This window comes from Abramis brama (genome assembly GCF_963993115.1).
Source record: "Abramis brama genome assembly, chromosome: 7".
Classification (NCBI taxonomy): domain Eukaryota; kingdom Metazoa; phylum Chordata; class Actinopteri; order Cypriniformes; family Leuciscidae; genus Abramis; species Abramis brama.
In genome coordinates, this window is record NC_139969.1 from 5,296,151 (window position 1) to 5,312,863 (window position 16,713).

At 36.8% G+C, this 16,713-nt stretch overlaps 1 protein-coding gene and 1 long non-coding RNA gene across 5 annotated transcripts in view; both read left to right on the forward strand.

The window, feature by feature from the left end:
* The window catches only part of LOC311085990 (uncharacterized protein), a 59,569-nt gene that overhangs the window by 22,637 nt on the left and 20,219 nt on the right, over positions 1 to 16,713 (forward strand). For 2 of the 4 annotated variants that reach the window (XM_084118609.1, XM_084118610.1), the window contains exons 10-11: positions 729 to 794; positions 2,093 to 4,305. The exons of 1 other annotated variant lie outside the window; for it this stretch is intronic. In XM_084118609.1, coding sequence (XP_083974735.1) covers positions 729 to 788 — 60 coding nt within the window. In that variant the 3' untranslated portion in view covers positions 789 to 794; positions 2,093 to 4,305. Of the gene's footprint in view, positions 1 to 728; positions 795 to 2,092; positions 4,306 to 16,713 lie in introns of those variants that run through there. One more of the 4 variants, XM_084118611.1, reaches the window with a different exon arrangement.
* On the forward strand, positions 8,603 to 15,645 carry LOC311087193. Its single transcript, XR_014607185.1, has 5 exons — positions 8,603 to 8,655; positions 13,151 to 13,239; positions 14,155 to 14,239; positions 14,965 to 15,021; positions 15,139 to 15,645. It is a non-coding gene; the product is annotated as an uncharacterized lncRNA (long non-coding RNA).

Sequence of the window (16,713 nt, forward strand, 5' to 3'; positions counted from 1 at the left end):
GGGTCCGATTAGGGCTGGTTCGTTATGTCAGGATTCAGAGAGGGAGGACCCAGGCGCATTTATTGACAAAGACAGGTAGAACAGATGATAATACTCAAAACACCATGTAAAGCAGACGGGCGACCAGGATACAAATACACCGGAGAGGATGAGTGATATGAATAATCCTGTGTGGATGCCAAACGGGAACTGGAATGAAGAGAACTCCAAACGATTTCCAAGTTGTCAAGTTGTCAATTTCTGTGGTAACTTCATACAAACATTGAACACAGACAACACACCAAAACGAACCAGCAAAGACATGAGGAAAAGAGGCACAATATAAAGGGACCAGAGCACATGACGATCAGGTGAGCACAATTAGTGAAACGAGGGCAAGACGTGAACTAAACAAGGGGGCGTGGAAACAGGAAACAAGGAGGCAGGACAAGAGGAGCACATGGCAAACACAAACAAAGACAGAGCCATGTGCTCAAACACAAGACAAACATAGAAACATGAAACCACGACAACACAGACAAGGCTTCCAGGGCAGAACCCTGACAGTTTCGAGAAAGAAAACATCACATGCTAAATGAAATTAATCCTAGATGGAAAGAACTGGGTTTAATGCCCACTTACAATTTATATTTAAAGTTTTTATTACAAATGAATTACTAAATGCTAAAAAGGAAAGAAATGGAAATCCTCAGAATTCTTATTCTTTAGCTGATCATGTTTATTCACAGGCTTTATCGTCAGTGGATCCAGAGGGCGACGTGATCTACAGCTCTGTGAAAAAACCTTGAAAGGCTGTGAGTTCATATCCATACACACCCTGATCCTTCTTAATGAGGTTATGAGCAAATGAAAGTAATTGATTGTAAATTAATAATAAATCTATTTGTACCATTTCAGTTTTTAGTTAGTGTAAACCTGTTAAATGTCACTTTGGAATAAGATTGCTGAAGTAAAAATACTTCAAATAAGTTACTTTAAGTTTACTGTAAAGAAAATGTTCTGTACTAAACTTATTTTATGCAAAAATATATATTTTACAAAACAATTTGGACTCTGAAATTGCTAAAACAACAAAGCAACATGCAAACCAAGCTGTGTTGCAATGTTGGCTATAGGCCTACTAAAAATAGCCACCAAGTGTCACGGTTTGTTGTAAACACGCGTATGAAGATGAAGGATCAAAAGTCTTTAATATCAGGCAACAGGACCACAGGATAAACTTCTGCAAAGTATTGACGAGGCCGAACAAACTGAACAAAGAGAGAAAGTACTAGGCTGAATCAGAAATCGCCCCCTATATCCACAAAAAGGGCATTATTTGAGGGGACAGCCATTTGTAGTGGTGTCCGAAACCATAGTGGACGTTATTGAGTGCACTTATTCAATCCCATAATGCACCGCAGTTAGTGCAATAAAGAGTGTACAACCGATGTACGCTCAACGGCTGTCCGAATTCGCTCACTCCTTTTCATTCTCTCCCTCAAGTGAACGGTGTTAGTGGACTAACGTAGGGAATAGTGAATGAGGGATTAGGGGATGATTTCGGATTCAGCCCTAGAGATAGTGAGGTGCACACCGCTGAACTACCGTTTTCATCATAAGGCAATGTCTGATTTGAACAAGATGAATACTGAGATCACTCAATGTGCTGCAAATGCAACTGAAGAAAACACAAGCAAATAGAAAAAAACACCAGCAAATTAAGAAAACATCATCAGTTTGATAACACGTGCGTTTCGAGTTTTTGCAGCACGTTTTCTTAATTTGCTGGTGTTTTTTTCTATTTGCATGTGTTTTCTTTAGTTGAGCTCTCTCAGCCACCGTAGTTTAAGCTTTCGAATGATACATAATTTAAGATGAATAATAAAATATGTGATAGGGAAAAAAAGGCAATAAAAAATAGCACTAAGCATCCCACTGGTGGGACACTGACAGTTAACAGGTTGTATCAGCTAAAACTGTAAATGTGTCAGCGGTGTGTGTGTGTGTGTGTGCGTGTTTAAATGTAGTTGGCTTTTATAGTTGAAACAAAATGAATAATTCCAGTCTTGCATAGACGTGCATTTCATTTCTCTGCATCTTTACATCACAGGGACATTCCAGAATGGATTCTTGACCAAATGGAGGACAAAAGTGACACAACAACACGTTAGAAAGAGCTGAAACCTTCATTTTTATTTTCATGCAAGTCCAAATTAGGCCTACATAAATTGTAGGTTTACGGAAATGCAATTTTGTTAGTAGTTATTAAATTACAGTTCATTTAAGTTAGAATTCATTTTAATTGCACAATAAATAAGGACATTAAATTCTCTGCATAAAATTGCTCATATAGCCAATACACATCTGTCCTGTAAGTGTGACGCCATCTGATGGTGAATTTTATCTACAGTTTTACCATGTACCTCTTCATCTCAAATTTATATCAACAATTTTTAAAACCAAGTAATGTATCATTCGTGATGCCTTGACCTGTTCAACAATCATCTCAACTTTTTAACATCTCAGTGATGTTTTCGTTTTTTCTTTAAGTTCTGATGTGAAACTTCCTGAAATTTTTAAAGGAATAGTTCACCTAAAAATGTAAATTCTGTCATTAATTTCTCACCCTCATGTCGTTCCAAACCCGTTCGACTTTCGTTCATCTTCGGAACACAAATGAAGCTCTTTTTAATGAAATCTGAGATCTTTCTGTCCCTCCATTGACAGCTACGCAACTACCACTTTCAAGCCCCTGAAAGGTAGTAAAGACATCATTAAAGTGATCCATGTGACTCCAGTGGTTTAACCTCAGTTTTATTGAAAGTGGAAGTTGCGTTGGCTGTCAATGGAGGGACAGAAAGCTCAGATTAACCTCAGAACTAACCCTTTAATATCTGCCTTTAGATGCTATAGAGACCATGCAGCGCCGGTTCTCTGTAATATTCTGCAATTATGGGTACATTAACTAAGTTAAATGGTTTAATCAGTTCAGTCTCGTGTGTATCATATGATGTATTTATATTGTTACTGACCAGCATAGTTTAGCAGTTTAATGATGATTTTTATTGGGTATATACTTGTAATTCAGGCATTATTTGAGTGTTTTGTTCTACTGTGCTGTATTCTATAGAGTCTCTGTCTCCCTCATCTGGTTCTGTTTGGGATCTACACCCCTGTAATGGGCTAATGATGTGGGTTGAGATGATCAGTGGAGGCAGGTGTTTCAGGTTCATGAGAAGCCTTAAAAACCCTCAGATTGTGGCGTTCCTGGAGGAGAAGGAGGGGGTGAAGATATTTGCTGGGTTTAGTCAACTGGTGCTTTGTGTGGCTGTTGAAGGAATCAGTGTGTTTTTATTGAAAAAGTGGGATGATATTGCCCAAAAAAAGCAAGGTTGGAAAAACAATGAGGGATACAAATGCTTTTTGCTTTTTTTGGCTTTATTTTCTTTAGTTTCAAACAGTCAGTGAAGCAGGGTTACTTGTCTTTTTTATCTTTTTAAGCCTGGAAACAAAGTTTCAGTTTGTCTTTCAACATGAAAAATGTGTACCCTTTAAAAATCTTTTTAATGCACTAACAAATGCTTGCCCTCTATATGAACCTGACCAGTTAAATAAACCGTGTTTGAACAGTCTTTTATGGGTTGTTTTAGTCTGTTATACAAATGAGTCTTATTTGCATTCGTCATTATTTATTTTGCTTGTTGAATTACTTTGGATTTGTACTTTGTACATGTTTTTATGGTTTTGAATTTATCAGTGAATATGTATAATTACTTTTTGAAAGTCATTCGAATTAAGACAAAAAGCTGTAGAAAATGCCTGCAATTATTACCCAAGATAAAAGGTACAGACTCATTCTACAATGACCAATATAGTGGGGCATGTTGTCACAATGGAACCTGCTATTTCAAAGCGAAATTTAAATGGTACAACGATTATGAAACGGCAAAGATTTTATTTTGGCCAGCCAATGTTATAAATGTATCCATTTATTTGACATAACTGTGATAACTGTCACTGTGTCACAACCACCAGCACTCCATCATTCTGCTTTATCTCACCATGAACTGCATTTCCCATAAACCATTGCCTGGATAATCATGTTCTGATTACTTCCACTTGTGTGTTATTATCTTGTTCACTTTTGTCTATTTAAGCTCTGTGTATTCACTCTTACTTTGTGAAATGTCTTGTTGCACTGCAGTTCTGAGCGTTATCTTAGTTTCCTGTGTCTTGGGTTTTTGATTCTCTGCCTGTGTCTTTGACCTTTTTCCTGTAATATGTATTACGATTCTGGATTGTCCCAATAAATCTGCATTTGGATCTTCACCCCAAGTCTCTGAGCAGTTCATAACACCCTGAAATTGATAATGTATGAAAAGGTTCTCAATTCTGCTTTTTACATTACATCCCTGACTCTTGTCTGAATGTGTGTCAGTGATGTTTTGTTGGGCTTGATACCCAAACAAGAATGGAATTGTAATTTTAGTTTGGAGAATGAAATAAGATGCTTGTGTAAATTCTGTTCTGCCTGGTTCGTACGATGCATGAAGCACACCATGCACTATATATAAAATATCTCTTTTTATGAATTAAGGGTCAATAATATAAGGCCTTCAGCTTCAGTGTTTTGTACATTATATTTGTGCATATTTCTTTGGGAAGTGTTGTACTGTAAGGCTGCCTCGGCTCTTTGCTTTTATCCAAACCTTTTCAAGTGCATGTTTAAAATACTCTTGAAAACCATTCTTATAGCATTCCTGTGTGTGTGTGTGTGTGTGTGTGTGCGCGCGCAGGATTGATGATGTCTCTGCTGACTTCAGTTTTCATTACATCAATGAGTAGAAACAGGAACGGCTCATTATCAGAGGTCAGAGGAAGTCAGATTTTCATTTCAGGTTCTGTCTTTTACTCATTCGGACGGTCACATGGCTCTTCCTCTGATTCTCCTTGGTGTTTTACTTTACACTGCAGGTAAGAAAGAAATTACATTCTACCCTCAAAACATGCTTTTGTGTTTGTTTGTAGAAACTAGCCTGTTCTTCTGTTGTTTCTCTGTATACTTTGATTGATTTCACTTCTTAAAGACAGCAGGGTGAGCAAGTACTGCATGTAGATTTGATTATAAGTGTGTATATATAATATATTCTACTTTACAGCCACTGTTCAGTTTATATCCAGCTGTGTAAGACTTGAACATTGCATTAAAAAACCTTTCAACAACTTAAAACAACAACAACAAAAAAACTTCCAGTAACCGTACAGTTGCAACACTCATTGTTGACATTTGGGAAATGTGGATTGTTGACTTTTGGAATTTTTTTAAATGACAGTATTAAAATAAATCAGTAGAATGTTCTTAACACAAATGTACCATTTCATTTGATGTCTATATCCCACTATTTCTAAAATCACCTTCCTCAGACCATGACTTAACACTTTCATATTGTCATATTATGTTACATTATATTGTATTAAACTTAAAAAGTCCCCCTTTCCATATTTCACCTGCTGTAAGTTCAACAACATCAAACACGCTCATAAGTTAATGGAGGCAGGAGGTCAAACCAAATAAAAACCACTGGACACGCTGAACAAATAATTATTTAATGCATATATTTTTTTATTTAATTTGAAACTCGTTTTAGCTATTTCGTACCAGTATTATCATTAAAGCTAAGAGTTCTAAAGTAGAAGACTTGTTTATAACATATTTTTAGTGTGTGTGTGTGCGCGTGTGTGTGTGTGTTTGTTTGTTTGTTTTCTGCAGATACTTTGAGCATGAATATATTAGATCATGTAACTGTGAGAGAAGGAGGATCTGGTACAATCCCGTGTCTGTATGACAGTCAGTATAAACCAAACTCGTAGAGGGTTTTTATTGGACATTCTGCCAAATCACAGCCCGTGCAAATGATACAGGGAAATGTACAATAACTGATTATCCAGCCCACAATATTTTTACTGTGAAACTCAACAATGCAACATCTTCAAAAAATATTTATTACTTTTTTGTTTGTTTGTTTGCTGTGTGTGTTCAGCTCCTGCACTGAAAAAAGTGCATATGGCTTGTCATTAGTTTAAATAACTTTTTATACTTGATCTGACTCAATAAATTCACTTTTCTGGCTTGTCGTTGGTCTAATGTAATTGAGTTTAGTTGTCTTGAAGTAAAACAATTTTTTTGGGTGTAATTTAAACTAATAGCTTGTTTGCATATGACGTCACGTCACTGCGTTGCCATGGCGCGAAATGCAGATGGAGGGCAGGAAGTGTTGTGCTACATTTAGGAAGCACTATAACAAACTCAAAATGCCTATGTTTTGCGTCGTTTATGGTTGCTCAAATCGATCAGACTTTTCAATTTTGCTTATAGTTTCTATAATTCGCAAAGAGCATTTGTGTTAAATAGGAATACATTGTAATAATGTTAATCAAGCTGACTAAATCACACGCAGCAGTTCACATGCACTCACAATAAAAATACAATTTAATTTAAAACAAAGACAAGCTCATTATACAAAGGAAATAATATTACATATCTAGACAAATTGGGTTGCTTATAGTTAAAAGAATGTCATGAACTATTTAGGCTAGATGTATTGATAGCATTAGTGCGTGATATTGAAGAGTGCGCGCCTCGAGCGCAAGGCTGACACGACAGGAAAGTTCGTGTTTCTGAGTTTTATATTCGGACATATACCGTGACAACATCTCATCTGACAGAGGACTGTGCGGCGCTGCTGACTGCGTTATTTATATAAAAAAAATAATTGCTGTGAGATTGTTTGCTGTTGCGCGCAAATCCTGGAGAAATCTAGGATAGGCTGAAATCACTCACGTGGTGCGTCTCTGTGTGAGACAGATTTCAACAAGTCAAAGACAGCAGCAAAGCCATAGCACAATGAAATAAGGCAACTTATGATTTCGGAGGTTTACAATAGGCTATTGTCCGGTTTCATATTTGTCAGTTAAAATTTCAAAATACATTCGGGACTTTGAAGCCCCGGCAAAATCCAAGAAGTCCTCGCTGCAGCCTGTAGCACGATGACGTAGCTGGATGATCCCATACGTACTGGAGGCGCATGCGCGGTGGTGTGTTTTCGTCTGTACAAAAAAAAAAAAAAAAAAAAAATGAAATAAATTAAATATAAATTATCACTTGAGTGACAACAGCGTGATCTAACTGCTGTGATCAGTTTGTATATTAAACTTAAATTAAGTTTTTTTTTTTGTTTGTTTGTTTTTTATGTATGTAGGCTACATCATGGCATGTATGTAGTAACAAGTTACATAAAAATCCGTCGCTATAGAAACAAAGACGCTAAAATGCAATCATGCAATGAGCTTCTCTACTACTTATTGTGAAATTTATTTCTTTATATTTGCTATTAGTATTATTCATACGGCAAAATCCTTATGTTTGTATTCAACTATGTGTGGGCCTAATGAAAAATACGGGACAAATCCCGTCCCTTATTGATTTGATACGGACGCATCATCTTACTTGTAAATACGGGACGATTCCGTATTTAAAGTGACGGGTGCAAGAGGAACCTTATGTACAGATCACTGTGGAAAAATTAGTATAGCCATTAAAGAAGGAACTCTTACCAGGCAAAATATCATTAAGGACTTTTTTTTCTGACAAGATTTAGTTTCTTGATGCTATTATTATTTTTGCATTTTCCTTGAATGTAGGCCTACTGAGCTGGTCCATAATAATTTGACTTTTGGCTCGATTTTTTGACAGTTTTCAGTGGTTATGAGGAGCAATATATGAGAGAGAAATTTGGTAATCATTGTTTTGGTACATTAAACCACGTCATGTCATATTGTCAACATGGTGAAGCAGAATAGTGGGTCATAGTCTAATGCTTTTTGAAAACTTAAGGCTTTCTTCCTCATAAAACGAGTCGGACATCATCACATTTTTGTATACATTTTTATTTATTTACATTAGTAAGCTACAGGACATCGTCATTCAAAACCTGCGCGAAAGAGAGAAAAAAAAGAAGAATGCGTCATTGTACCCAGCGCATTTCAAACCAAACTGACGCCCATGATAAACGCATTAAATCCATCACATTTAGGTTTAAAATGTTATGTCATGTTATTTAAAATGCTGTAAAATTAACTATTTTGCATGTAAGTAGAGATAAACTAGGAAAGCATCACATTTATGTAAATAATTACTTATTCATCAATAATTACTATTTATCAGTAGGCTACTACTACTACACAGGTTAGATCTCACTTAAGACCAGCGCATCCGAATTATGAAAGTGACTAATGAACGAAAGACTCGGAAGGTAAAGTAAATTATGTATGTTCCCTGTAAATTATTTTTGACTGCATTATAATGATTTCTTAATTCAGAATATGATCAAGATTGCGTAGGTGGATGTGTTCGGGGAATTTGCTAGTTAAAAGTATAACATTTAAAGCCCCTTAAATGAACGAAATGACTCGAAAAAAGATTCGTTCATTTTGATGAAAGAGATCGAACAAGAGAGTCAGCATAATGATCCGAACTTTCCCATCCAGTACGTATTGGATCATCCAACTACGTCATCGTGCTACAGGCTGCAGCTCTGCTTGCAAACCTACGTCTGCGGTCGGGAGGAGCTGAATCGGAAAATGCCCGTGTGTGCAGTGATCACTTCGTCAAAGGTGAGTTAATACAACTTATGTGGCTAGTATGTTTGTATAACGTACCAGTTTCCGAACTTTGTAAAGTCAAAGTAATTGTTTCTTCTTTTCTTTGGGTTTGTAAGTTACCCCTGTAACTGAAGACAAACGTAACGTTACAGGCAAATCTTTCAATTCAGTTGAAAAATCGCTCTCTTCATAACGTAAAGATCACGTCCAACATATGTTTAGATTTTTTTTGTTATAGGGGAGAGTGGGGTGATTTGTGCCAGGGGGGGAAGTAGTTCCACCCTTGTTTCTGGAAAACCATAGAAGAAATTGGTCATGTGACCACATAATTTTGAAAAGCAATCACTTTTACTCGTCCTCCAAAGAAGAGAGACACATGGCATGAGAGTTAAGCACATTTTAGTGCAAAAAACTGTTTTTTGAGTAATTTTGTATTGAATTTATCTTGCTTTCATATATATGAAATATATGCTATAGCATTACGGTTCATAACATTAAAATGTTCTGTTTTACTTCAGAAATCACTGGCACAATTTACCCCCAATGTATTCCCCCAAAGGCACAACTTCCTCCGCACCAGGTGGGGCAAGTTGTGCCATGAGACCACTTTTTTCCCAAGAGCTATATTTCTGAAACAATTTATTTCAGATCCAAAGTTATTGTTCTCAGGGATGCACCACATCCTGAAATATATGTACATCCTTAAGTTGAAGGCATTACTGCCATGGCCTCACTTTAAAGTCACTTTGAGTAAAAACTGGCACAACTCACCCCACTCTCCCCTATCTTTCTTTTGTAATAGCGTCTAAAGTAGTACAGTACGGACTTTCCTCCATCTCGTCCATTCCGCTCTTCACTTCCTGCCCTCCATCAGGGTTGCCAGGTGCCAGCAAGGTTTTCCGGCCCAAAACCTCGTCACTTTCGTTTCAAAAACGTTTCAGGATGAAATGTGTCGTTATAGAGCTGCACGATTCATCTTTAAAAGACTGTGATCTCGATTCAAACACCCACGCGATCTTATTCCATTTCGTCTGTCTATTAAACCTTTGACAAAATCATATCGCAACATTCAAATCTGTGTTGGCGCTGCCGCTGACCCAGAGAGAGTTGTCATGAAACCGCATGTCAGTCAGCTAGCTAAGTAACTTTGAAAACCCCGCGGCGCGATCTAGTGTGTTGTTGTTTGAGGGGCGGGCGCGGGCATCACTGAAGGTAGTGGGAAGGAGTGTCTGTTGTGAGGTTAGGGGGCACGTAGTGTGGGTGTGTGTGTGTGAGTGAGTGAGACTGCTGCCTGCTGAACACTGGGTCGCAGGAAGAAGGATCTGAAGTGCCGGTGTTTCGGAAATAAAAACCCGCCGAACTGATCCGAAACCAGCCCAATTTTTATCCACCCGCCCAAACCCATTTTTGCCCGCAAAATAGATTGCAAAACCGCCCAATTGGGCGGTAAACCGCCCAATCTGGCAACCCTGCCCTCCATCTGAATTTCGCGCGTCATCACAATCACGTGACTGCAAACCACCTATTGCTTTACAGTTTTTCTCCATTGGTTTGGCTCATTTCTTGAAACAGAAATTACATTCTCAAACTCTAAGATCATTTGGCAAAAACTCATATCTCTCCCAAAACTGTTCACTCATGCTTCAAAACTAAATCTGTTTCTCATATAAAAAGTCAGTGCCACGAAAACGGCAAAGATCCTTCTCAATTGCTTTGGCTCATTTCTTGAAACACACCGGACGTTCTCAACACTCTTGGTGCTTTTGCCAAAATAACGTGGATGGTTCGGCACAACACCATGGTTCATCTGCAAAAGTTCATACCTCTCCCAAAACAGTTCACTCATGTGTCAAAACTAAATTTCCTTCTCATTTAAACAGTCAGTGCCCCCAAAATGCTTTGTCCCTTTGGCATTGTGTAAGCACTGCAAGTCAAAATGTTTAGATGTTTTGTCACTATGGCAGAGGACCATTGAAATATCCCTCATGTCCACCTTTCAGTCTTAGCCCAGTCCTTCATTGACAATGGTTACTGTACTGTTTTCTGTCTAGCTAACAGAATACAATTGTGTATAAAACTGAAAAAAAGAAATAGGATTTTAGGGTAAGAGTAGCCTCCAAGGTTTGACATCACACATTGCACTCATACTGCCAAGGAAATTGTAACCATTATCATTCACACACATAAAGTAACTTCCATACATCAGAGTAAAAAGAAAATGTATACAGCATAATATACTGTAATATAAACACACAAACAAAAAACAATGAAAATGATATGCAGCCTACAGTGCTGTAAATAAAGCTGGAGTTTCACAACTAACAGTTCTTCACTGGTCGCTGTCCTCACCCTCCTGGCCATCCACACGCTGCTGTCTGTCTGGCCACAGATTCTCGTCCACATCACAGCGTATATTCTCCCTTGCGATGCAACGAGGGAAGAAACGGCATGCATGTCACAACCATCCCCTACACTGATCTCATGTAATATCCTCACACGCAGCGTCCATTGCATGGAGCAGGGACCTCTGATCTTGAGCCCGATGCTCATACACTCTCCACCTCCAAGCGGATAAATACTCCTCAATAGGATTGAGGAAAGGAGAGTAAGGTGGTAGGAACACCATGACCATCCTTGGATGAATAGTGAACCAGGCCCTGATGAGCAGGCCACGGTGGAAATTCACATTGTCCCATACAATGACATATAGTGGTAGGTGAGGCCCTACGAGACCTCTCTCATTTTCAGGGATCAAATAAAAATGAAAGTGGTCCAAGAAGATGAGGAGCTTCTGTGTATTGTATGGGCCAAGACTGGGGATGTGAGTGGCCACACCATTGTCAGATATGGCAGCACACATATTTATATTGCCCCCTTGCTGGCCTGGGACATCCACCATTGCCTGGTGGCCAATAGGCCAATAATATTATATGGTATAATATATATGTACAGTATATATATATATATATATATATATATATATATGCACACATATATACACACATACATATACACACACACACACACACACATATATATATATATATATATATATATATATATATATATATATATATATATATATATATATATATATACACACACATATGGTATTCATGGTATTATGTTTTTGACTAATTTTGACAATTGAACAGACTATTGTGCATGTGATGACTTATACAATGAAATGACGCTCACATGTTTTGGAGCGAACAACCATTAGACTGAGAATCAACAATCAGTTTAGATCAACAAGATCTATTCACTTGGAAATTGTGCTAAATGTAGGCTACCTGTACTTAATCATTTGCAAAGATGTACTGAGACATTGAGACATGTACTTAGACATTTGCAAATTGATGAAATGAATGAGAAATTCAATTCTGTTGTGAACAATTGCCAAGTGGTTTGGAGGTTTGTCCATGTTGTTTTGAGAATGTCATTTCTGTTTCAAGAAATGAGCCAAACCAATGGAGAAAAACTGTAAATCAAATTACAATTTTACGTCCACGTCCAAACCTCGTGACTACTGACGTCATCAAGCTTGGGTCGAGAATACTCGAATTTTCTGTTCGGCCGCCATATTGTTTTGCTGTTGGCATTCTTTGCTTCCACGTCCATTGAAATGCATTGCAGTTAGTCAGTTTTCATTCGTTTTTATCTGTTTTTTCTTGTCATTTTAAGTTTAAAATGGTCAAACGGTGTGCATGGGGTACATTCAACTCCAACACTAGGTATCCTGAGAGGCTGGGCGACGGTGTGTATTTTTTAACCCTTTCCCAAGCCACATTTCAACCGAGATAAGTGTCTGCTCTGGATTAATTTACGCGGTAACTTGGACCACAATACCAACTAAACGTGGATAAATTAAACAAGGATGTCTACATCTGTTCTAAGGTAAGTCAACAACGTATTTGAACGTTATCTTTAACATTTAGCCTAGCTTCTAGCTGCGTTGCAGTTTGACAAGAGTAGTTTGACAAAAGCACAATGTTGTGTCTTACACAAATATAAGTAGGCTGAACACTTTGCAGTTTTAATGATGTCCTGTATGAACAAAATGGAGTTATTACACAAATAACGTTATGTTTTTATGTTTCCACTGTTCGATCGCGATCGCGCCCGCGGCTCTCTCTCTCTGACACACACACTGCTGCGTTCACACCAAACACGAATAGAGCGTCAAATTTGCGCGTATCGCATCTACTTCGACGCTTGAACATTTTGAATCCATTTGCGCGTCCAAAGCGAATAGGACGCGTGTATAAAGCGAGCGTTTGAAGCGAAATAGCACCAAACTATAACGTTTACACACTGACCTGTAACATTAAATCTTTGTCTGACTCTGGAGCTGAAGCTTTTCATCGACCTTCTCAAAATAAAATGATTAATATAACCCTCCAATGCATAGTTAAGGCCCATTTGGTAACTTTGAAAGATGATATATAATCTTTCTGTCTCCAAAAATCATCAATTGCCTCCTGTGAAATGTCTCCGACTGTGACAGCTGCCATAGCGCCTGTTACCGAATGTAACTGTTTGTCCGAGTGAGTGGAAGGGGCGTGGCTCAGCCATAGGTCAATTTCCACAGTATTGGTGAGTAATCCTAAAAATAAGTTTTCATTAAGTTTTATCACCATTGATATACATTTGTATAATATTAAAGTAGAATTCAATGCATTCATGCATGTGTTTGGTTGAATATCTTTTATTTTGGTCAGAGTCATCTGATATTTCAAGTAGCCTACAGTTAGCTAAGTTATAACTGTTAGGCCTAGTAACGATGGATAGCCATTAATAAATACTTAAGTAGTAACGTTAGATAATTTGTGGACTTTTAATTAGGCCTAACGTTACATTATTTATTTGGGTTTTTCATGCATCGAGAATTAAAAGGCGGCCGCCTCCGTCTAATGTCGTTCCCGATCCGGCTGTCCTCGATTAGGCCTGTCGCGATAAATAATCAGAAATATATATCTTTGTTACTCAATCATTCACAAATTCTAATATAATTATTTAAGTGGTGCAAAGCCATTTCATATCTTGTTGTGAGGGACAGAAGAAATTTTACATCGTTAAATTAAAGTTTACGCAAACTCGTCTTCCCTCCGCTGCAGCTGTCAATCATTTGATCCATTCAGCATTCAAACAGCGCGTCGCGGTAAAACTCCTCGTCTACCAAATTTAATAATCGTGACAGCCCAAGTTCAGATACCTATTTTCCAAGCAGGATTTTACCACCTTCAACTCATTTTGATCCAGGAAAAACCCTAAAATAGTATATAATTGTTACTATCGGTAGAGATTGTATATATAATACATTGCGTATCTGCATTTCGTTCATTGAGTGGATTGCATAAAGTTTCTGACATTTGATTGATGTAGAAACATTGGTGAATGAGAAAAATAAAGCAGCAAGAGTGGTTAATACTTTAAAATTAGTCAAGCAACAGTTAAGTTGGTGTGATGATTATGCTTCAAATCAAATGACAAGTTTGCATTCTGTTTAAGCCACGTGACCACGGACAAAATTCTTCTCGACCATCATCTTCTTTTGCTGCAGGATAACCTCATGGTGGACACAAAATTACATATGGTGAGTAATCATACAAATTAAGTTAAGTTTGTTTCTATCATACATTTATAATCACATGAGGATCAGTTAACTGATTAATGCAAGTGTTTTATCAAATAATTCAAAGTTTGTATTCAAAGTGGACATCAGAGAATTTACACTTTATCAATATATTGCACAGCACTGAATTGAGTTCTTTTTAGTGTCATATATGGCGTTTGAATGGTCATAGATATTTTATTTTAATTGAAAATGTCTACCTTGCCAAGTATTCACTTTAACACATTTGGTTGTGTCTTAAACATTTGCCAAAAAATCGAGTTTGTCTTTGTCGGTATGTGTGTCAATTCTTAAAGTGACAGTAGCCTCATATATACATACTACTGTATAACCTTAAAAGAATAAATATATGGTAAATACTTGATTGATCAATTACGTTGTTGACGTTTTAACACACTGCAGTAGGTTCCGATTACGTCATAAAAGTTTAAACATGCATGCACGCAATGACCTATTACATAATACGTTACACAAAATACATTTTTTTATGAAATCTGTATGACATGACATCTTTGCAACTTTGAAAATAATTATTGATAAACGTTCAAATTACACCAATTTATTTAACGTATTTTTTATAAATATCTAAACTTGCAAAATTTTTGGCTCTTAGGTGCAAAAGCATATCCATGCATTTTAATTTTCTTTATGAAAGTTGGTGATTGCTGTGTTTGTCTTTTTTTAAGATACAGATGTTGAAAGACAACAGTTTGGAGTCATTGTAGTCCAGTCAGAAGATAACGGTAAGTAATTGGTCTCTTTTTGGTAAGAGCAGTTGAATTTATGAATTAGCTCTCTGAGTAAGAATTGTTTCTTTTTTTTTTTTGCTTTTTTTTTTTTTTTGCTTGTGTGTCTTTCAGATTGGCCAGAAAGATGAAGCACAGAGAGAACTTGGACAGTTTTTGTGCTCTGTGAAAGTGATGGTCTAAGCACTCCCCTGGACATCAGCATTGTCATTGATGGTACTGAGGTTTTACATGAGTTGTCCTCGGTTGCATCTGCTTGTGCCATGATGTTTGGAATTACGTACTGAGAACTTGAGGTATCCTGAAGTACTTAAATATACCTTTGAGGCCTTTCAAAAAATTGTCATGGACATAGCGAAGATGCAAATGGATTTTAAAGGGTTAATTCATCCAAAAATGAAAATTCTGTCAGTATTTACTCACCCTCAAGTTGTTCCATCCCCGTAAGACTTTCGTTCATTTTCTTGACGTGTTCACAAAAGCAACACAACGCATGCGCAAGAACTGAGAAGATGCCGCAGATGGGTCTCGGTGTAGTGTTTAAAATGGTTCTAAAGTGTGCATTTACTGGATGTCCGAATCATGAAAAACCAACGAGAAAACGTATAAGTGCCTTGCCAGTGCCGCTAAATGAATGGCTTACCTTTCAACCTTTTCCCATCAAATGATCGTGAGCGTCATCTTCTCAGTTCTCGCGCATGTGTCGTGGCGCTCTCGTGAACTCACTCAGACCCAAACTGAAGAAAATTAATAGTTGAATAAAGTCGAAATTTTTGTTTGTTTTTTTGTACACAAAAAGTATTCTCGTCGCTTGATAAACTTAAGGTTGAGCCACTGTAGTCACTTGGACTATTTTAACAGTCTTTAACTTGTCTTGGCCGGCAGAATGAAATTACCTAGCAACCTATGAAGGAGTGAGACAGCTTTCAGATCTCATTAAAAATATTTTAATTTGGTGAACTAACCCTTTAAATGTTCCTGCATGTCATGTCTTTTAAGGAGCTTTCAATGTTGATTTGTTTCAATGTTTTTTTTTTTAATGAATTGATGTTACACTGGATGATTTATCAATGCCATATTAAGGGCTTTTCAATGTTTTCTGTTACATTCCTAAATTTAATGCAAGATAATCTGAAATGTCGAGTGACAATTTTACTGTAGCAAATGGAATTGATGTATACATTTATTGATGGATGTTTGTTTTTTATTGTTGTACAAAATGACATTGTTGACGGTTTTATTATTGAATGTATTTTTTTTATTTATTAAGTCATGCACTAAAACGGTTTCAGTATTGACTTTTGTAAATCAAATGAATTCTTCATCAAATGTTTTTAGAACAAGTGGAAATTCTGGTTTCTGTGAGTTTGTTGGAAGATTGCACTAAATAAACAGTTAAATGTTTGATTCCAGAGTGTAAAAGGCTTATTTTTTCAGACAAAAATTCGGTGATATTTCATGTTTGTAATTTTGTTTTGTATTTATTTTGATATTTAATATATAAAAGTTGTAAAAATTAAGTTAATCCAAATAATAATTTATAATTTAATGCTAATTAAACAAATCTCTTTGGTTGAAAGAGTATTTTTACTTTTCAGTTGACTATGGAAATGTGATTTGAGTAAATTAATTTTTTTAAGTTGAGATAAAGTAAACCGATTACTTGTAACAAGTTGAAGTAATTTTTTT